Source organism: Phyllobates terribilis, unplaced genomic scaffold (assembly GCF_046119375.1).
Source record: "Phyllobates terribilis strain yellow unplaced genomic scaffold, ASM4611937v1 Scaffold_2__4_contigs__length_985480577, whole genome shotgun sequence".
NCBI lineage: Eukaryota > Metazoa > Chordata > Amphibia > Anura > Dendrobatidae > Phyllobates > Phyllobates terribilis.
This window is the reverse complement of record NW_027362762.1, coordinates 184,848,335-184,870,029: the sequence shown is the minus strand read 5'-3', so window position 1 is coordinate 184,870,029 and position 21,695 is coordinate 184,848,335. Positions and strand designations below refer to the sequence as shown.

The 21,695-nt window shown below is 45.8% G+C and overlaps 1 protein-coding gene across 4 annotated transcripts in view; it reads right to left on the bottom strand.

Moving 5' to 3' along the window:
* Positions 1-1,761: 1,761 nt before the first annotated feature.
* Positions 1,762-21,695, bottom strand: part of LOC141201137 (retinol dehydrogenase 7-like) — a 96,479-nt gene continuing 76,545 nt past the window's right edge. For 3 of the 4 annotated variants that reach the window (XM_073663356.1, XM_073663357.1, XM_073663355.1), the window contains 3 exons: positions 12,102-12,360; positions 2,705-2,868; positions 1,762-2,566 (listed from right to left, as the gene is read on the bottom strand). In XM_073663356.1, coding sequence (XP_073519457.1) covers positions 2,331-2,566; positions 2,705-2,868; positions 12,102-12,360 — 659 coding nt within the window. In that variant the 3' untranslated portion in view covers positions 1,762-2,330. The remainder of the gene's footprint in view (positions 2,567-2,704; positions 2,869-12,101; positions 12,361-21,695) is intronic. The other variant, XM_073663354.1, reaches the window with a different exon arrangement.

The following is a 21,695-nucleotide window of genomic DNA, read 5'->3' as shown; positions in this document are numbered from 1 at the left end:
ATTTTTACCTTCGGTCACAGATGCGGGCTCACGCTGTTATCTGACAGCATGGAAACCACAGTGCTCTGCCCGAACCCGAACAGTAACACGGACTTCCTGGTGGAATCAGTGTTCGGGGTCCGTGCCTTCTCAATAGGTGTTTGGTATGGACCCTTAACTTTACTGTTCGGGTTCATCCATCTCTAGCTGCGGGAATTTGCCAGTTTCTGAGGTGGAACCAGAGGGTATGTATGCGTTGTCGAGTTCTGGCCAAGTGTATGAACTAGTGGGTGTGGCATAGCGCCAAATACTTGTATGGAGCGAGACCGCTCCCTCTAGTCTGCCACGTGACTAGTCAGGGCACAACTTCGCTCATTACAAGTGTATAAAGAGAAAGGGCGTGCCCACTGGACGGCAGTTTGTAGCACTCATACATACCCTCCTTTCCTGGCTGGGCTTACTGCTGATTGGCCAACTCCTTGACTGCTCCTCCTCCAGTCCCACGTTTTCCACTGATTTACTACTGGCACCAGGGCAGCTCTTACAATGCGCATGTGCAGTGGAAAAAGCAAGGAAAAAAACCACACCTTAATGGCCAATGCTTTTTGTTCTGCCAGACCTTCTGGATGGCAGGAAAAAAAAACGAAACAAAAAAAAAAACACTTTTGTGGACTGATTAAATTTACAGATGGCTGGCACAAAGTACAAGGCAGTTTTTAACCATCTTGACATCACAGCCAGTTTTTGCCTTTATGGCAGAGGATTTTTTCACTTTTCCTTTGTCACAATCCAGGAGCTTTTTTTTTTTTTTTTTTTTTTTTTTTAAAGCAAAAGTGGTATGAGGGCTTTGTCTCCCCCCCCCCCCCCTCTGGGTGGTGAGGAGGGGTATGATGAGTTGTGTTGGTCATTGACATTAATTTTGGGGTATGAACTTGAACTTTTAGTAACTTTATATAAACTAAACAGTTTTGCCACTGTTCTTCTCTGCATTTAAAATTTTACGCTGTTCACCGAGCTGCAGAATTAAAGTTTTTTTATGCTTTAGATCAGTACGAATATGGGAATACCAACATTTATATATAGTTTTATTTTATTACTTTTATACTAATTATTTTCGCTTTTGTTTTTGAGTCACCATAATCTTAGATCTACAGGTTCCACAACCTATAGCGGCGCTGTATAAGCGCTTATTCTTTAATATATTTTCATTGGTGCCATTTTGTTGCTGGCTTTATCTTTGTCACCCAACCAGTTAAAAAAGTGATTAATATCTATTTTTGAACACTTCACAGTTCGGTATAATTTTTTGGACTGATAAAATTACATGATGACTGAACGCATGTTTCTTGGGCACACAAAATGAGAACGATGGCAGAGGATGAAGCATATGGAAAGCAGTAGGAGACAGAGCTGATGACAATGACAAGCTTCTACTTACAGGTGCAGACTGGTTACGGGAAAGATTACATCAAGGTTAAGAAGAAGGGCATTTTGGGTGTTGTTCATCTTACATTAACAAATAGGTGATGTCGTTTCATGCGCTGACGGAGTGTTCCCTTTCGATCTGTGTCAGGATGTACCCAGCTTATTTTCCAACAGCAGAGCCTGCACACTAACAGATCGGTTGTGTAGAAACATGGAAAAGAATTCCCACATATGATAAATACTTTTCAGGTGCTGCATCACCTCCTCCAGCAAAAGCATTTGCGGCATTACCTGCTCCAGAGCAGACGGCAGGAAAAGCTCATTTGGCCTTTAATTTTTTTATTTTATTTATTTATTTTTTTAATACACATCACATGCACTGTATCGCTTATGCCAACAACCTCTTATGACCTCAACTCCTCATCACCTCTGTATGGGTCACAACAGTTTTGTTTAGAACAGAATCATAGTTATTGCGTGATTCATCTGACGGAGTGCTGGTCATATCTCACACAGACACCTTTGTGGCTATGCTACAGAATGATTGGATCGCTGCAGGGTATTCTAGAGAACCCGGCAATGCCCCAACAGATGCAGTTAGCCCGCTCACTGAGTTTGCAGCATGTGCAAAGTGGTTATGGGCATTGAACCTTATCACAGATTGTTAGAATCAGATTGATCTGATCATCCCTAGTAATTAAATCCTATGTTAACAGTAAAAGTTATGGGGAAAAAAAGCTAATCTCAACAGGAACATCAGAGGGATGCTAGTAATTTTCTGCCCATTTTCAGTGTTTCCAAGGTGGCAGTGTTAGGCTTTCAGCATGTTACAAATTCCCTTTAAAGAGAAGGAAAAAAAAAAAAAGTTGATTGAACTATATTTATTTAATGTTCTACCCCCAAACATGAAAACCCATTTAATTATATCATTCACTAATATTTGAAGTGAAAGAACATGATGGTTTTGGCAAAGGAAGAGCCAATAGGTAATCGGACATTACAGTTGGGAGATATGAAACAGGGAGGTAGAAGAGTTTGGTAATCCATCCTGCAGAATATCTGGTCCATGGGTGTACAGCAGTCAGGGCATGTTCCATGCAGTCAATCACTTGGTTTACATGAGGGTTGCACTTAGAGAGTCTATATTTGATAAATTTGCAGTCTACAGAAAAAAAAAAAAAAAAGATTAGTATTAAAAAAACATTCCTCATTCTAGCAAAATATTAATTCAATTCCATTCAAATTTATTTGCTTTATAGTAACGCAACTGAATTTTCTATAAGGCTTAAACATTACTCACAGACATCAAAGTACTGTTGTCCATAGGTTTTCTTGGCCCATTCAGGAGCCTGGGACCAGAGAGAATGAAGACTTTGTAGTGTGGTCCCAATATCTGTAGCTGATGTTTTATAGGAACATGGTTCAATAAGAGAAACTCTAACCCCAAAGGATCGAAGTTCACGCCTGATAAAAGATACAGCAATTTGTAAAAGTGCATTTTCAGTAATCACATCATTAAGTTTTACGACTTGAAAACCGGTAAATTAAAGTTTTGCCTGAGCCACGGTTGTGTCACGGGAAACAAATTAACGGCGTTTTCTATGCTGCTTAAATGCTTGTTTATGCCCCCAAGAGCCACACAAATTTTTGATGTATGTATGTATGTATGTATGTATGTATGTATGTATGTATGTATGTATGTATGTATGTATGTATGTATGTATGTATGTATGTATGTCCCCCTGGGCCGTGGGGCACCCGGAACCAGGCTTCAGTGCAATGTTGGGGGTAGTAGTGGCAACCCGATCCCGTGGCTCAGGGTGGTCAGACCAAATTGTGTGGCAGTCTATTTGTAGAGTTATGAATGTCCGACTACGCCACCCGTGGATTGCGGTCAGGGATGACCGCCGCTGCAAGGCAGACCGCTGAGGCTGATGTTGGTATGCCGCACAGGGATAGGATAACTCCCCACGGGAAGAGTGTAGCCTCAGGGCAGTGTAATAGGATGCTGGGGGTGATGGTGCAGGCGCAGCATAAATAACAGCGTCAGATGATGCAGTCCAGGGTTTTTACTCACAGTTGTTGTTATCCATGTCACTGCCCAAGCCGTGCTGCGTCCACCAGGTGAGGGGCTCGGTCAACCCCCAGGCAATTCAGGAGTATGGCACAGGACCCCCTGCTGTCCTTTCTCTGGCCTCTCGTGCCCCACCAGTGACCAAGCTTCTGTCCAGCTGCTGCGGATCTATGCGGGCAAACGTGGGCCCCGTTTCCTGCTATCCTATGTGGTGCCTTCCTAGCAGGTTTGGCGGGGGGGGGGGGGGGTCGCACCAATAGATGATCACGACCTCCGGTCTTTGGCTGAGGGATGATTTACCTCCACCAACTTGGGAATCCAGTACCCTTATTCTGCCTGACCCTTCACCAGATATCTCGTGGGTTCTTAGGGTCCCTTCTGCCTTCTTGTTTCTGGAGCCTTTCTGCTCCTCTGTCTCTCCTCTTTCCTTCCTTCTCCTTCTTCACTTCTCCTCTCTAGGCCTGCCTTCTGAGCAGAGCTCCTACAGAGCCTCTGCTCCCTGTCACCTCTCCACTGTACTGAACTGACTGACTGAACTAAGATAGCTCCCACCTTTTATCTGCTTCTCTGTCTGAGCTCAGGTGACCAGCACCCAACGAGCTCCTTCCTATGCTCCAGAAACCGTCCCCTTCTGCTCCTACATCACTGGGTTCTCTCCCCCCTCCCCACTCCAGACAGGGACACTGTCAGTTGTGCCTGCATATATATGTAAATGGGAGCACTGTCGAGCTGTCCCCCGGAAATGGGGTGAGTGTGTATGCAGCTAACTGAGCCCAGGTCCACACTCCATCCTTACCTGGGAGTGGAATATCACACCTCTGGTTGAGGTGCAATACCCCTGTAGCAACCGAACCCTCGGGGCGCTACATTCCCCCCTGGTAAAGCACAGCACGTCCTCGGGCTGGAACAAAGCAAAAACATTTTACAAGACATGCAAAACTTTTTCAAAACTTTTCACATTAGAAAACGACCGGCATTATTCAACTTCCCTTTATGGGAAACACTTTCTCTTTACTAAACATTATACTGCACTTTTAATATTACTGGAACTCTTGTCATATAACATTTTCTAGCAGCATATAAAACTATTCAGTATATCAAACTTTTTCAGGTAAAACATTTGCAAGTAAACTCCGATTCACTGGCCACGGTGCAACTTGCGACCAGGTGTCCACTCTTCTATTAAGTGCAAAACTTCAGCAACTTTCAAGCTTTGTCCAGAGGTAGACGTTGCTGTACTTTTATAAAACCAATAGGGGGCGCTTTAAGAAGCGCAACTATTTACAGGGATTGGCCGCTCCCAGTCCTCAGCCAGGTGGGGAAGAGGGATGGCTGCTCTCAGTCCTCAGCCAGGTAACTTAGGGGAGCACTTTAAACGGGCAACAGTCAAATAACAGTTCCAACGGGGGCAATTAAACAGTTTTGTACCCACTTGCTCATCAGTAACGGTATCCTCCTGATGCTCCTCCTTCCTCCTCCTACTGATCTTCAGACCCGTCCGGGTCCTCAGCAGTGTGACTTTCTGCGCCCACCCGGTGGATGTTGAGGGCATACCCGCCCCTTGCGCCGCAGTGCAGTAGGCCTTGCGGTGGGGCCTGGATAGGGCCGCTGTTGACGTCCGGGATCGGCAGCTCCACCAGGGGGCCCGGGAGCAGGCCGACGCTGGCAGCGTCCAGGACAGGGAGACTCCTCTTACCTGCTCCCGCGACCGCTCCTGCGTCACGCGTCTTCTCCTGGCACTGGTCGGGGCCACGACGGCTGGGGCACTGCCAATGCTGGGCAGCTTAGTCTGCTGCCGGTCCGCCACCTTGCCCTCCATTCCTGATGCCTTCCTCCCCCCTGGTTAACCGTGGCCTACCTTCCAGCGATCCTCTTCCGTAGGCCGCAGCTCTGCTGGCGATGGTCTGCGTTGAGGAACGGACGTCCGCGCTCGCTGGGCTCCTTCCAGGACCTTGTGCGGCATCAGCACGTGGGGCGGGGCTTCGGACTTCGCGCGTTTTTGACGTCCACGCCCCTCTTCTTCCCGTGCAGCGTCCCGAAGATGGCGTCCGATGGCGGAAAAAAAGGCTGAAGATGGCGGGAAACTGCTCCGAATGGTGGGAAACTTCACTCAGGTAAGTACAAAGTCTTTTTCAGGCACGCAATACCCGTTTGTGGCGGGTTGGTCACAATCCTGCCGACTACGCCAAAAGCTGACTCGCCCCCTGGGCCGTGGGGCACCCAGAACCGGGCTTCAGTGCAATGTTGGGGGTAGTAGTGGCAACCCGATCCCGTGACTCAGGGTGGTCAGACCAAATTGTGTGGAAGTCTATTTGTAGAGTTATGAATGTCCGACTACGCCACCCGTGGATTGCGGTCAGGGATAACCACCACTGCAAGGTAGATCGCTAAGGCTGATGTTGGTATGCAGCACAGGGATAGGATAACTCCCCACGGGAAGAGTGTAGCCTCAGGGCAGTGTAATAGGATGCTGGGGATGATGGTGCAGGCGCAGCATAAATAACACAGCGTCCGATAATGCAGTCCAGGATTTTTACTCAGTTATCCATGTCACTGCCCAAGCTGTGCTGCATCCACCAGGTGAGGGGCTCGGTCAACCCCCAGGCAATTCAGGAGTATGGCACAGGACCCCCTTCTGTCCTTTCTCTGGCCTCTCGTGCCCCACCAGTGACCAAACTTAGATCCGCGGCAGCTGGACAGATGCGGGCAAACGTGGGCCCCGTTTCCTGCTATCCTATATGGTGCCTTCCTAGCAGGTTTGGCAGGGGGGGGGGGGGGCGTCGCACCAATAGATGATCACGACCTCCGGTCTTTGGCTGAGGGATGATTTACCTCCACCAACTTGGGAATCTGGTACCCTTATTCTGCCTGACCCTTCACCCGATATCTCATGGGTTCTTAGGGTCCCTTCTGCCTTCTTGTTTCTGGAGCCTTTCTGCTCCTCTGTCTCTCCTCTTTCGTTCCTTCTCCTTCTTCACTTCTGCTCTCTAGGCCTGCCTTCTCAGCAGAGCTCCTACAGAGCCTCTGCTCCCTGTCACCTCTCCACTGTACTGAACTGACTGACTTAAGATAGCTCCCACCTTTTATCTGCTTCTCTGTGTCTGAGCTCAGGTGACCAGCACCCAATGAGCTCCTTCCTATGCTCCAGAAACCATCCCCTTCTGCTCCTACATCACTGGGTTCTCTCCCCCCTCCCCCCTGCAGGTCACCTGAGCTCAGACACAGAAGCAGATAAAAGGTGGGAGCCATCTTTAGAGTTGAGAAGTTCAGTCAGAGCAGAAGGAGGAGAGAGCTGACAGGGAGCCGAGGCTCAGCCTGAGCTCAGCTCCACGAGGCAGGCCTAGAGAGAAGGCCGGGGCCAGAGAGGAGAAGAGGAGAAGGAGAAGGAAGGAAAGAGGAGAGACAGGAGTAGAAAGGCTCCAGAAACAAGAAGGCAGAAGGGACCCTAAGAGCAGAACGGACAGGAACCGTTGCAAACCCGCGTTATATCGGGTGAAGGGTCAGGCTGTGGAAGGGTACCGGATTCCCAAGTTGGTGGCGGTAAATCATCCCTCAGCCAAGAACCGGAGGTCGTGATCATTTATTGGTGCGACCCCCTGCCAAACCTGCTAGGAAGGCACCATATAGGATAGCGGGAAGCGGAGGCCAACGCTTGCCCGACATGGTCCGCGGTAGCTGGACAGAAGTTTGGTCACTGGTGGGGCACGAGAGGCCAGAGAAAGGACAGAAGGGGATCCTGTGCCATACTCCTGAATTGCCTGGGGGTTGACCGAGCTCCTCACCTGGTGGACGCAGCGCGGCTTGGGCAGTCATTGCTGACAGAAGTGACATAGATAACTGAGTAAAAACCCTGGACTGCACCATTGGACTCAGTGTGATCTTTGCTGCGCCTGCACCATCACCCCCAGCATCCACCTACACTGCCCTGAGGCTACACTCTTCCCGTGGGGAGTTATCCTATCCCTGTGCTGCACACCAACACCATCCTCAGCGGTTTGCCTCACAGCGGCAGTTATCCCTGACCGCAATCCACGGGTGGCGTAGTCGGACATTCAAAACACTGATAGACTGCCACAACATTGGTCTGACCACCCTGAGCCACGGGATCGGGTTGCCACTACTACCCCCAGCATCATACAGAAGCCCGGTTCTGGGTACCCCACGGCCCAGGGGGCGAGTCATATGTATGTATAGTACAGACCAAAAGTTTGGACACACCTTCTCATTTCAAGACTATGAAAATTGTACATTCACACTGAAGGCATCAAAACTATGAATTAACACATGTGGAATTATATACTTAACAAAAAAGTGTGAAACAACTGAAAATATGTCTTATATTCTAGGTTCTTCAAAGTAGCCACCTTTTGCTTTGATGACTGCTTTGCACACTCTTGGCATTCTCTTGATGAGCTTCAAGAGGTAGTCACCGGAAATGGTCTTCCAACAATCTTGAAGGAGTTCCCAGAGATGCTTCGCACTTGTTGGCCCTTTTGCCTTCACTCTGCTGTCTAGCTCACCCCAAACCATCTCGATTGGGTTCAGGTCTGGTGACTGTGGAGGCCAGGTCATCTGGCGTAGCACCCCATCACTCTCCTTCTTGGTCAAATAGCCCTTGCACTGCCGGGAGATGTGTTTGAGGTCATTGTCCTGTTGAAAAATAAATGATTGTCCAACTAAACGCAAACTGGATGGAATAGCATGCTGCTGCATGATGCTGTGGTAGCCATGCTGGTTCAGTATGCCTTCAGTTTTGAATAAATACCCAACAGTGTCACCAGTAAAGCACCCCCACACAATCACATCTCCTCCTCCATGCTTCATGGTGGGAACCAGGCATGTAGAGTCCATCTGTTCACCTTTTCTGAGTCACACAAAGACACGGTGGTTGGAACCAAAGATCTCAAATTTGGACTCCTCAGACCGAAGCACAGATTTCCACTGGTTTAATGTCCATTCCTTGTGTTCTTTAGCCCAAACAAGTCTCTTCTGCTTGTTGCCTGTCCTTAGCAGTGATTTCCTAGCAGCTATTTTACCATGAAGGCCTGCTGCACAAAGTCTCCTCTTAACAGTTGTTGAAGACATGTGTCTGCTGCTAGAACTTTGTGTGGCATTGACCTGATCTCTAATCTGAGCTGCTGTTAACCTGCAATTTCTGAGGCTGGTGACTCGGATAAACTTATCCTCAGAAGCAGAGGTGACTCTTGGTCTTCCTTTCCTGGGGCAGTCCTCATGTGAGCCAGTTTCTTTGTAGCGCTTGATGGTTTTTGCAACTACACTTGGGGACACTTTCAAAGCTTTCCCAATTTTTCGGACTGACTGACCCTCATTTCTTAAAGTAATGATGGCCACTCATTTTTCTTTACTTAGAATTTGTATTATGGCAAGAAAAAAAAGCAGCCAACAGTCTATTCAGTAGGACCATCAGCTGTGTATCCACCTGACTTCTGCACAACACAACCTATGGTCCCAACCCCATTTATAAGGCAAGAAATCCCACTTATTAAACCTGACAGGGCACACCTGTGAAGTGAAAACCATTTCCGGTGACTACCTCTTGAAGCTCAAGAGAATGCCAAGAGTGTGCAAAGCAGTCAAAGCAAAAGGTGGCTACTTTGAAGAACCTAGAATATAAGACATATTTTCAGTTGTTTCACACTTTTTTGTTAAGTATATAATTCCACATGTGTTAATTCATAGTTTTGATGCCTTCAGTGTAAATGTACAATTCTCAGTCTTGAAAATACAGAAAAATCTTTAAATGAGAAGGCGTTTCCAAATGTATGTATGTATGTATGTATGTATGTATGTATGTATGTATGTATGTATGTATGTATGTATGTATGTATGTATGTATGTATGTATGTATGTATGTATGTATGTATATTTTAAAAGGGTGAAAAAATAATTTGTAAGAAAAACTTGTCACTATTTTCAGAGACTTATAACGTTTTCATTATCCAGGATAAAGGGCTGTGTGAGGGCTTATTTTTTGTGGTTTTGATCACCTCTTATTGCAATGTTATGGAGGCATAAAACCCCATAATTTGTGTTTAGATTTTTCTCTTTTTTTCTTAAGCAGATTAATTTACATTTTGATAGCAATTCTGATGCAAAAGTCCGATCTAAGCACAATCTTTTTTTAATGCAAACCACGGGCTGGCTTTAACAGGAGGATAGTAATGACTGGCACAGGTGTCATCAGCAGACCCTTGACTCATGAAAACCCATGGCCATAACGCGATCTTGTCATAGGCTCACCGATGGGAACATGGAATGAAATGCTCACTACCAGTGAGTCTTAAATGCCGCTGTCAGAGATAGACAGCGGGAGTTAAACAGGTGAACATTTATAGGCGGAGCATTGCGCCACCTGTGGCAGTTAAGGGCACATGATGGCTGATTAAATCAGCCATCATGTGCGGGGAAAGATATGGGCTCAGTGTGAGAGCCTGAATCAAAGGCAGAGACATTAAAGTACATATACGGCAAAGGTCATGAAGGGGTTAATGACTAAATTCATTATAGTACTTTGTACTCTGAAAATTTTAATGAGACCTCATTTACCCACATTGGGTTGTACAGTTTTAACAGTTACTGTATTAAGAAAATTAAATGTTCCCCATTTGGCATCAATAAGGTATCAGTTTTTTTAACGAGGACATATTTTACTACAACAACCTACAGGTTTAGGGAGCCATAAAATATTTCCTACCAATTAAAACATTCCTGGTTTTGTAAAGAAGTGGATGGGTCAAGATAAATAATTTTAATGCAATAGGGTAAAAAAGGAAGGTAATAAAACTGTTGCAGCGCGCAAACTATGCACATTCTGCAGCACACACATACACAACGTTGCTGCATGCACAGTACATGTACACTCAGGTCAAATGACATCAAAGTCACACAAGGTATTACTAAAGGTTTGTCTGATCATAGGACATGAAAAGGTCCTTCAGCTCTTCAAGACGTGCAGCAGCCACACATGTTCGAGGTTTTTTTCTGGCACTGCACTGATAATATAGGACAGTGTGGGGAAGGATGAGAATGCTGACTCCGTGTTTTTCCAATCGATCACTGTAAGCTGCATTGGTTTTAATATAATCAATCATACGGTTGTGGCTACAATGGCTCATCCGTGTTATGATATGCACATTGCACTTTGGGTGTGAACGATCTACTTTTAGTGAGACATAATAAAAGTTTAACCCTTTGTCTTCCGTTGCTCTGCATATCAACAAACTAGATGGCCAGGTTCAAAGTGTAATCAGCATATTAGCAAACATCATTGTTCCATGACCCTCAGTCCCTGTCATCCAGAGCTAAAACAATACGTTGCAGTAAATATCAACTCAAGTGTCAACATTGAAGCTTATAAAAATAATAGTCTGTCCTTCTTGACCAACCAAAGGAAAACAAATTAAAAAGTCAACATAAAAGATAGTGTATTTCTCCTGGCCTACTGAATTTAGACGTCTGGATAATTAAGATTAACTGCTGTTTTGTTACACTCCATCTTTGTCTCATCTGTCCACAAGACGCTTTCTTAGAAGTATTTTGGCTTACTCATACATTTTGGTAAATTGCAGTCTAGCCTTTATGTCTGTCAGCAGTGGAGGGTCTTCCTGGGTCTCCTGCCATAGCATTTCATTTCAATGTTGACAGACAGGTTGCGCTGACATTAATGTACCCTGAGCCTGCTAGATTGCTTGAATTTCTTTGGAAATTGAATGGGGTTACTTATCCAATCCACCATCCAGACTATCCTGCCTTGCAATCTTTAATTTATTTTGCTCTGCCGTCCACAGATATTAGCTACAGTGCCATGGGTTGTAAACTTCTTCATTATGTGGCACACCATTGACAAAGGGACATCAAGATCTTTAGAGATGGACTTGTAACCTTAAGATTGTGGATATTGTTTAACAATTTTGGTTCTCAAGTTCCCAGACTGTTCTCTTCTCCTCTTTCTGTTATTCATGCTTAGTGTGGCACACATACAATGCAAAGATTGAGTCAACTACTTCCCTTTGCATCTGGTTTCAGGTATGATTTTCATATTGCCCACTCCTGTTACTAGCCACAGATTAGTTTGTAAATGCATCACATGCTTGAAAAAGTTGTTTACCAGCAATTTTGGAAAGGTACCAACAATTTTGACCGGCCCATTTTTGGGTGAAAATTATGTCCAAATTTGCATCTTTTTGGGTTGTTTCAATACACAAAGGAAACACATGTGTATAACAAAACGTGTGTAATTGCAATAATTTTCTTGGAGAAATACTTCATTATTGGCACAATTTCAAAGATGCCAACACTTGAGGCCATGACAGATTGATCTGATCATCTGTAGTCTTAAGACCATATGCTTTAGCCCCATTTGCTTGGTTGATTATATAATGTTAGTATCCAGGAACTCTATTATAGCATACTTGAATAATATTGGTAAGGTCCCTCCATTTCACAAGTCTTGAAGCAAATATGAGTAACAATGGTCAGAGTGTACAATTGCTGCCAAGTATAATATTGCACAGTGTCAGACTAATTGCATCAAATAGAAAATTCCATCAAGACATTTATAAGAAATTAAAAAGGAATTTTAAAATTTTGTTCAAACTTGTACCTCAATGAGTCTGAGAATGCTTCTATTCCAAATCTGGAAATGCTGTATCCTCCTCCCACAAATGCTAATCTTCCCATCACACTAGACACGTTAATAATTCGTCCTCTGGCTTTTATAATCAGAGGAAGTAGATTTAGGGTCACATCAATCAACCCAAGTAAATTGACATTGAGCACTTTGACAAAGTCATCTTTGTTAAGCCATCCATTTGGGGCAATTGGTATGGAAATGCCAGCATTATTCACAAGTCCCCATAACCCTATTAACAGAAAATGGGAAAAAATATATGTGGTTACCAACTATAATTTAAGAATACTGTAGCTAAGATTCTGTTCATGCAATATTAGTGTGGACAGTACTGCGCAAAATGTTTTAGACAGGTGTTGAAAGAAATGCTGCGAAGTCAAAAGTGAAAGATGTTAAATTAAAAAAATAATTAAAATCACACATTAACAAAGGGCAATCACATTAAACATCGATTTGATTCCGCTTGATCATTTGATTTATATTTTTAAAGTATATCGATTAACTAGTAACACTTTTTTCCCAAGATTCTTAATTTGCAGCACTTTTCCTACACCTGCCTCAGATTTTCACACAGTATTGTGTCCTGGTATCTTACATTGTAATCAATGGTGAATATCACTCTGATTGGCATTACCCCCTGCACTTTTTTTAATCATCATCATGCAGGTATATTTAGTGACAGTACAGTTTCTGACAATACACTACTGTATGAAGACCTGCCAATATCTGAATTTCAACATGGGATATTTTAAACCATTCATGCATAGTGACAAACTGCATATATAAACAAATGTTATAATAATCACAAGCTTCCACCCGTCACAATTATATTGGAGACAGTTGCATGAAAAATGAGACAGATATTTATTACTTTGAGGGCGAGAATAAAGTGAGCAAAACTGTCCACTTTTGAACTGGTGACCTCGCTTCCCTAAAGGAGTCTCATTACATAAGTGGACATGACTGGTGCAACTGCAGGGGGTCAAAGAATTAAGGGGGAGGGGGCAGTGACACTGCCAATGGTGTCAGAACATGCAGCTGCTATGGGGCCTGCGCTGGTAAACCCTCTGTTGAACCACACTTTCAACTAGGTCCGAATCCTGGATGCTAATACAGTTAAAGGAAAGATGGAAGAGGGAGCAATGAAGGGGAATCTATGTGCTTCAATAAGAGAAATGGTACTATGTAGGGGCTGCAAAGTTGAGATGTGCTCATTTGTGTCCCCCAATTTTTTTTTTTTTGAGGGGCGAAGAGGGGACCAACTAGAACTTCTACTATGGGGCCCCATGATTTATATGTATGCCCTTGGGGAAAACACACACTCTCACTTTAAAGCATCTTCTGTCAGGGACACAAAAGGATGCTTTATTGTAATGCAGAGGGCCCATATACTTTAGGACAGAGAATCTGTCCACTCCATCTTATACTATGGCAAAAATGATAATTACTTAATGCCAATTTGATTTTCCTGATACCCATGACAGCACCAGAGAGACAGTAGGCTCCGCCCCTTCACTGAACAGGAAGTCAAGATCACAAATTAAAAAGGCATCTCCCACTTCCTCCTTCAATGTTGTTTCCAAGAAGTCAAGTAGGAGTCACCCAAATCAGTTATTATTTAAGGCATTCTCTCAAGCCCATTCTTGATTGTGAGAAAAGATTGAGAACCGCCACCAGACTTAAGCCACAGGAAAAAAATATATATAGGGGTGCTGTCATGGGTTTCAGGAAAATCAAGTTACCGGTAAGTAATTATTTTTCCTCCTCACCTATGACTGCACCTGAGAGACCATGACTAAGGAATCCTCTTATAAGGAAGGAGCACCCTTGTAAGATATTACACCTGAAGAAAGCTCTTACGAATATCCTCATTGAATGGATAGTGCTTAAAGAAGGAAGTTTGAATGATAGCTAAAACTTTCACAATGAAGATAATGTCTATCGATTTGGAGCTCCAACAAAAGACCAGAGTAAAAAGGGAATTTTTCTTCAACAATTTTTTTTTTCTAGAGCGGGTCTTTATAGACTTCACTTACCGTATATATATATTTTCGAGTATAAGCCGAAGTACCTAATTTTACCACAAAAAAAACAAAACTGGGAACTTATTGACTCGAGTACAAGCCTAGGGTGGGAAATGCAGCAGCTACTGGTAAATTTCCCCATCCTGGCAAGTATTGCCCACCTCACCTCCCCCAATCGTGGTATGCGTGGCCCCCCTCACCTCCCCCATCATGGTATGCATGGCCACCTTCATCCTGGTATGCGTGGCCCCATCACAGCACAGTTAAAAAAAAAATAAACACTTATACTCACCTTCCTTCTTTACTCTGCTCCAGTGCTGAATCCTGTCTGCAGTAGCTCATGTCAGGATCTGCCATCAAGTGTAGATTTAGCACTCCAGAATGCCAAAGAGGTTCCAGAAACCAGAAGAAATATGTAGTACTGTATTACAGAAATTTATTTAAGCCAAAACGGACAACTGTAGATCAAGCTCTCCATCTTACAGGACTTCTGGTCCACCACATGTTAATACTGAGAGCTGATACAACTAGAACAGGCAAAAAAAAAACAACAAAGGCCAGGGCTATTCAATAAAGAGTCCCTAACAAATATTCTTGTATTTTAGGGATGATAGAATGAATCATTCTATATAATTACTTCAATTCTGAAACTTAAACAGAGGCTAAAGCCAATACAACCAAGAAGATTGTTGGTTGAAAACAGTTAAATGCAAAACAGATGTTTTCCAGCAAAGACTAAGAAAACCAACTGATATCCAACACCTCTAAGATACACCACTTCCTCCATTCCCCCCAACCCCTCCCCATAAGGAAGCAACTCCGTCAGAAAAATATGGACCTCATGGTATTGGTCAAAGCTCAGATGTCTTATACCAAGGTACTAGAGCCCTGTCCCCTCAGCCATGTACCTTATGGATGTATCATCCTGTTTTTGAGTAATAATCAAAAACAGACTTGCCTCCGTGTGAAAGGCAGATAAAATGTTCGCCACAGGAGTGACAGGTAAGGGGATATTTTCTCTCATCCATCAATTCCTTCCCTGATGGGTTTATTGTACAGTTGAAGTTTTTTCACTCGAAAAGCACATAGTTCAATTTACTAGTTTTAGAACTTCAATCCCAAAATACTTAATTGGGTATAATGGCATCTGTAGCACCCCGAGGACTCGGCTGCTACAGGGGTATTGCACCTCAAACCAGAGGTGTGGTATTCCACTCCCGGGTAAGGATGGAGTGTGGGACCGAGCTCAGTTAGCTGCATGCACTACACTCATCCCATTTCCGGGGGACAGAACAACGGTACTCCCACTAGGTAGATGTGCAGGTACGACAGCATCTGTCCCTGGCTGGAGTGGGAGGGGGGGAGGAACATCCCAGTAGTGTAGGAGCAGACAGGGGAGGGACTCTGGGCATTGGTAGGAGCCCATTGGGTGCTAGTCACCTGGGCTCGGGTGTCAGAGGGAGTATAAGAGGTGGGCACCATCTTGAGACAGGAGGTTGAGTCTGAGGAGAAGCTGAGGGAGAGCTCAGCCAGAGAGGGCTGACAGGGAGCTGTGGCTCAGTCTGGGCCCAGCTCCAGGGCCAGGCCTGAAGCGCAGAGAAAGAGGAAGAAGAGGAAAAACCCAGTGAAAGGCCCAGAGACACAATTAGAGGGAACCCTGAGATCCCACAAGTGAACTAAGACGGGTGAAGGGTTGGCAGAAGAGGGTACCGGATCCCAAACTGGTAGAGGCTAAACATCCTTAGCCAGGAACCAGAGGTCGTGGACAAGTTTTGGCGCGACCCCTCACCATATCCACCAGGAAGGCAAACCACGCATAGGGTCAGGGAAGCCAGGAAAGGTTTCGCCACCAAAAGACCCGAGGGAGCCGGACAAAGGTGGGTCCCTGGTGAGGACGGCCCGTAGGAAGGAATAGAGGGGAGCTTGGGACCACGCTCTGGAACTGCCTGGGGGTTGGCCGAGTCCCGCACCTGGTGGACGCAGCACGGCTCGGGTGGTCACTGCTGGCCAAAGTGACCGGAGCAACACCTGTGAGTAAAAGCCTTGAAACTGCACCACACGTCTGAGCTTCCTTGCTGCACCATCACTTCCACTATCATCCACATCTGCTGCCCTGAGGTCATACCCCTCCCGTTGGGGGTTCTACCAGCTACGCTGCACAACCTTACCACCGGCCTCAGCGGTCTGCCCTGCAGCGGCGGCTTCATAGCCGCATTCAACGGGTGGCGTAGTCGAACATTCTAATATCTACTGCTAAAGACTGCCGCTCAGTTTGACTCCCTGGGCACGGACCGGGTCACCGCCACGAGACTACTACCCCCATCTGATCCGGCTCCGGGTAAGCCCCCGTGCGCGCGATGCCACACGACACAGCAGGCCCAGGGGCGCGTCACATCACCAACTTAATTTCCAATGTGTCCATTTTCTGACATCAGCCAGGAGGATACACTGGTCTTGGGAGTATTTTCACCAGATCCAGTATAACCAGGGTCGGACTGGGGAGCCTAGGGCCCACCAGGGGAACCGACTCTAGGGGCCCACACTATAGCCACCATAAACAGTTTTATTACTAGTTATGTTTTTCTATAATGTACTATAATTACATGACTGGCCGCGCTGTGGAGCACCAAGCAGCAGGACTTTGTTTGAATAGTCATTATGTACTGCCAGAGTCCCTTTAAGGCTATGTGCCCACGATGCATAAATGCTCCGGATTTTTTCCAGAGCCTTTCTGCATCTCCCTGGCAGAAAAAAAACGCATGCAGATTGTACATGCATTTTTCCTGCCAGGGACAAGCAGATGTGAAGCGTTCTTCACATGCATTTCTGGATGCAGGTTGTTAAGCACTTTCCAAGAGATTTTAGCATCACTTGGAAAGTGCTTGTCAACTTGGTCACACTATATAAATCCACGCAAACTGCATGGATTTATGTAGTGTGACCGAAAGAATGTTAAAAAAAATAAGTGTATACTTACCTTCTGATGGCCCCTGGTGTCTTGATTCGATGCGTCTTGGCTAGCCGGCAGCTCGCGGTACACTAAAGGACCTGCCGACGTCAGTGCCGAGTGAGCCGTCACATGACTAAATGACGTCAGCGCAGGTCCTTCAGTCCACCGCGATCTGCCGGCAAGCGAAGACAAGGAGACCGGGGGCCATCAGAAGGTAAATATATTTATTTTTTATTTTATTAATTTTTTTACAGGTTCTATGGTACCCGGGTCCGGAGGAGAGTCTTCTCTCCTCCGGACCCGGGTACCATCCCCACATTGAAATGCTTGGATTCTGCATGTACAGATGCAGTTGTGGCGCCCCTGAGGGTTCAGTCGCCACAGGGGTACTGCACCTCAGATGAGGTGTGGTATCTCCTCTTCCAGGTAAGGATGGAGCATCTCTCAGGACACCACTTCACCACTCAACACTACACCACTCCTGTCCTGTAGGGGGCCTAAATGCACCGGGGTGCTGCCCCGGCCCAGGATAGAAGAAATGGGGGGGGGGGACCAAAGATAGGGGGAACCATGTAGTGGGTGAGGGTGGAGGACACACTTTTAGGGAACACTTATTGATTCATATTTAATCTACAGCCATCTTAGGTTCAAGGTGTTTGATTGTGGTCTTCTGCCAGGGTCCAGCAAAAGTCTGCAGCTGACTGAAGATACACGGTCCTCGTACTCTGGCCTTGAGATGAGAAGCGGGTTACAGTTAACCACCGTTTCTACCTGGTCAAGGTGCTGACCTAAGAAGGCCTGGAGGGGAGCAGAGAAGATAGGCTCCACAAGCAAAAGGATCCCAGGGGGATACGGACGGAGGGGAGTTGCCACCTGTATTCTTTACTCTGGCCTAGTCAGAGGGATTCATGCTGCAAGAGGGGTGACCGGCCCCCGATATCTGACTGTTACTTCACGTCTCAGTCAGAAAAGCCCGGAAGACTAGTGGATCCCAGGGGGATACGAACGGAGCAGCATACGCCACCTGTATCTCTTACACTGCGTTTATCCAGTGGGACCCGGCCTTACACCACGTTCGTACCACACACAGTCAGGAGAAGACTTAGTGGGAGAACTTACAAAGGAGAGGAACACACACCAGAGGGGTCTCGACAGGTGCTCCTGATCTACCTGGGAAGTGCTGAACCCACTTCCCGGTGGCCACAGTACGCCGTGTGTAGCAGAGAAGCTTTGTGGCTGAAAATTCATCTGAAAGTGAAGACCCGGATGACTTCACACACCGCCTCAGCCTGTTATTTCCTACGCGGCACTGCACCCACCATTCCTTCTCACACTCCCCTGAGGCCTGCTCCGCCTGCGGGGAGCCGTCCCATCTTAGCTGCCCGTAACACCAGCCTCAGTGGACTGAAGCAGCGCTGGTTTCCATCACCGGAAACCGCAGGTGGCGTAGTCTAAATACCACCCTTACTTGAAAGCCCATTATTTTTATGTGACAGCCCTGGGCACGGAACAGGTCCAGGCCACAATTGCATTCCCCCTGCGACCCCTACACCGACCCGAGTAACCCCGCCACTCAGGGAGGGCGTCACACAGTGATTCGGAATCCATGCGTTCAAATGCAAGTCAAAGGCAGTGAAAACGCAGCGCTTCCGCAAAATAATTGGTAGTGCTGCGTTTTTTTCCGCAATGATAACCTGCTGCGGAAATTTCCACAGCATGTGCACCACATATGCGAATTATCCTTGGGGAACATGGCAGGCCTTCTACCAAGCGTTTAAGTGTTTCTGCAGTGGAATTGCTGCTGCAAAAACACAAAAAAAAAAAAAAAAAAAAAGCATTGTGGGCACCCAGCCTTATGGTAACTTGTCACCTTGAGAAACACTATTTACTTGCAGATATGGGGTTAATCTGCGGGTAAATATGGTTTAAAGCCTGGTTAGATGGCTTAATGGAAAAAAGTGTTGGCTACAGGGAGAAAATTATGTTTTATTCTCCCTGCCGCCACTCGCTTCCTGTTATAGGGTCGGTGCAAGGAGGGAGACATTACAGTCACCACTAACTACAAAGTTAGTGTGCTACAATAATGTCCAGCACCTTGATTGTGACATCTTTCATGGAACCCAACCCTCAGGCTGAGCTTCATTGAATGACTAACATGACAGCAACACATGGCAACTAGTGCTGAGCGAGAATGGTCTGATAAGGTGTTATCCCAGCATGCTCCAGTGTTATCCAAGTATCTTGTAGTGCTCTGCTAATATGCCCGAGTTCCTGCGGTAGCATGTTTTGCGGCAGTAGACAGATGCAACACATGCAGTAATTGCCTGTTTGATAATCCCTGCATGTGCTGCTTCTATCTACCGCCACAAAACATGTTACCACAGTGACTCGATCATATTAGCAGAGCACTACAAGATACTCGGATAACAGGATAACACCCAAGCATGCTGAGACAACACCTTATCCGACCACACTCACTCAGCACTACTGGCAACCCATCAGCAACCAGCAACTGCGTCACAGAGGGCTGAAGGGAGCGTGACGGCATGCACCGCCCATCGTGCTATCTAAATGCCGCTGTCAGTGATTGGCAAGGGCACTTAAATACTCATAACAGCAGCAATCAAGGCAAGCTCTGAACACTGCTGTTACAGGCAGACGCTGGCTATGTAACACAGCCAACATCTGCCCGGTATGGAGCAGGCTCAGCTCCCGATCCTTACATGCACATCCCTATGGTGACAGTTCTGAAAAGGTTAGCAAATTTCACTTTTCTGTTCCTAAATCTGGACAGAAAACTTAAACCCTAACACATGTGAAAGAGTCCTAATAGATTTGGTAAAGGTGCCTCAAGGATATGAATGTTATTACGCACCACAATGCACAGTTACATACCCTCATCTTACAAAGATACATATTATTCCAGATACGCAGACGCGCACAAACACACAGACGCGCACAAACACATCAGTACATGTATACATCATCTGAACCACCATCAATTGTAGTGTCAGGTCAGCCCCATATATCTTTGTATCACATGAACCTACAACTTCCATTATGTAAGTAACAATAGAGATACTGGGAGTTGTTGTTACCAGTCATCATCAGACTGCGGACCATACAGGAACCACAGTACTGATGAGACGTAGTCGGTATCATAAACAAACATTTACATCCAGGTTTCTTACCCCAGACGTCTTCTCTGATTAGAGTCGTTCTCGCTCTTTTCGTCTCCATCTTGTCCAGTCCCCTTGAGGAATTCTCATCCACAGCTCCATCTCTGCAGACTTCCATCTTCTCCGGTCTTTTGCAGCACATCCCAACATGAGGCCCTTAACCCCTTAAGCCCCGCGGGTGGTTTGCACGTTAATGACCGGGCCAATTTTTACAATTCTGACCACTGTCACTTTATGAGGTAATTACTCTGGAACGCTTCAACGGATCCCCCTGATTCTGAGATTGTTTTTTCGTGACATATTGTACTTCATGATTGTGGAAAAATTTCTTCGATATCACTTGCGTTTATTTGTGAAAAAAATGGAAATTTGGCGATTTTCAAAATTTGAATTTTTAAGCCCTGAAATCAGAGCGATAGGTCACACAAAAGAGTTAATAAATAACATTTCCCACATGTCTACTTTACATCAGCACAATTTTGGAACCAAATTTTTTTTTTTGTTAGGGAGCTATAAGGGTTAAAAGTTGACCAGCGATTTCTCAGGTGCTTCACAAATTGATTCATAAAAATGAAAAAGTGTTTTTTTTTTCACGAATCAATTTGTGAAGCACCTGGGGGTTCCAAGTGCTCACTATGCATCTAGAAAGGTGCCTTGGGGGGTCTAGTTTCCAAAATGGGGTCACTTGTGGGGGAGCTCCAAAGTTTGGGCACAGAGGGGCTCTCCAAATGCAATGTGGTGTCCGCTAACAATTTGAGCCGATTTTCCATTCAATTTGTTAGCGGATATCATGTTGCATTTAGAGAGTCCCTGCGTGCCCAAACATTGGAGCTCCCCCACAAGTGACCCCATTTTGGAAACTATACCCCTCAAGGACTTTATTAAGGTGTATAGTGAACATTTTGAACCCAGAGGTACGGCACATTATTTGTTTACATTAGGTTATCATATTGAATAAGTTGTCATTATTCTTGAGCGCAAGTGCTCGCTACTTGAGTTTGCATCGGGTACTCAGGTATGCACCATGTACAGCGTGTGCTCGAGTGACATGCTCGAGTCCCTGCTCCGCATGTTTCACGGTTATTAGACACCCAAAAAAAAAACATGCGGGGATCGCTCGTGCATGGCAGGCAATCCCCGTAAAGTTTTTTGGCCGCGAAGCATATGGGGCAGAGACTCGAGCATGTCACTCAAATACCCACGATACTCAATGCATACCAGAGCACCCGATGCAAACTCAAGTAGCGAGCACTTGCTCTCAACACTAGTCGCCATATCGTCATCTTTTTTTCTTACTTTTGAAAAAAATCCCAACCCCAGCCCTAGCCCCAGCACAACCCTAGCCCCAGCACAACCCTAGCCCCAGCACAACCCTAGCCCCAGCACAACCCTAGCCCCAGCACAACCCTAGCCC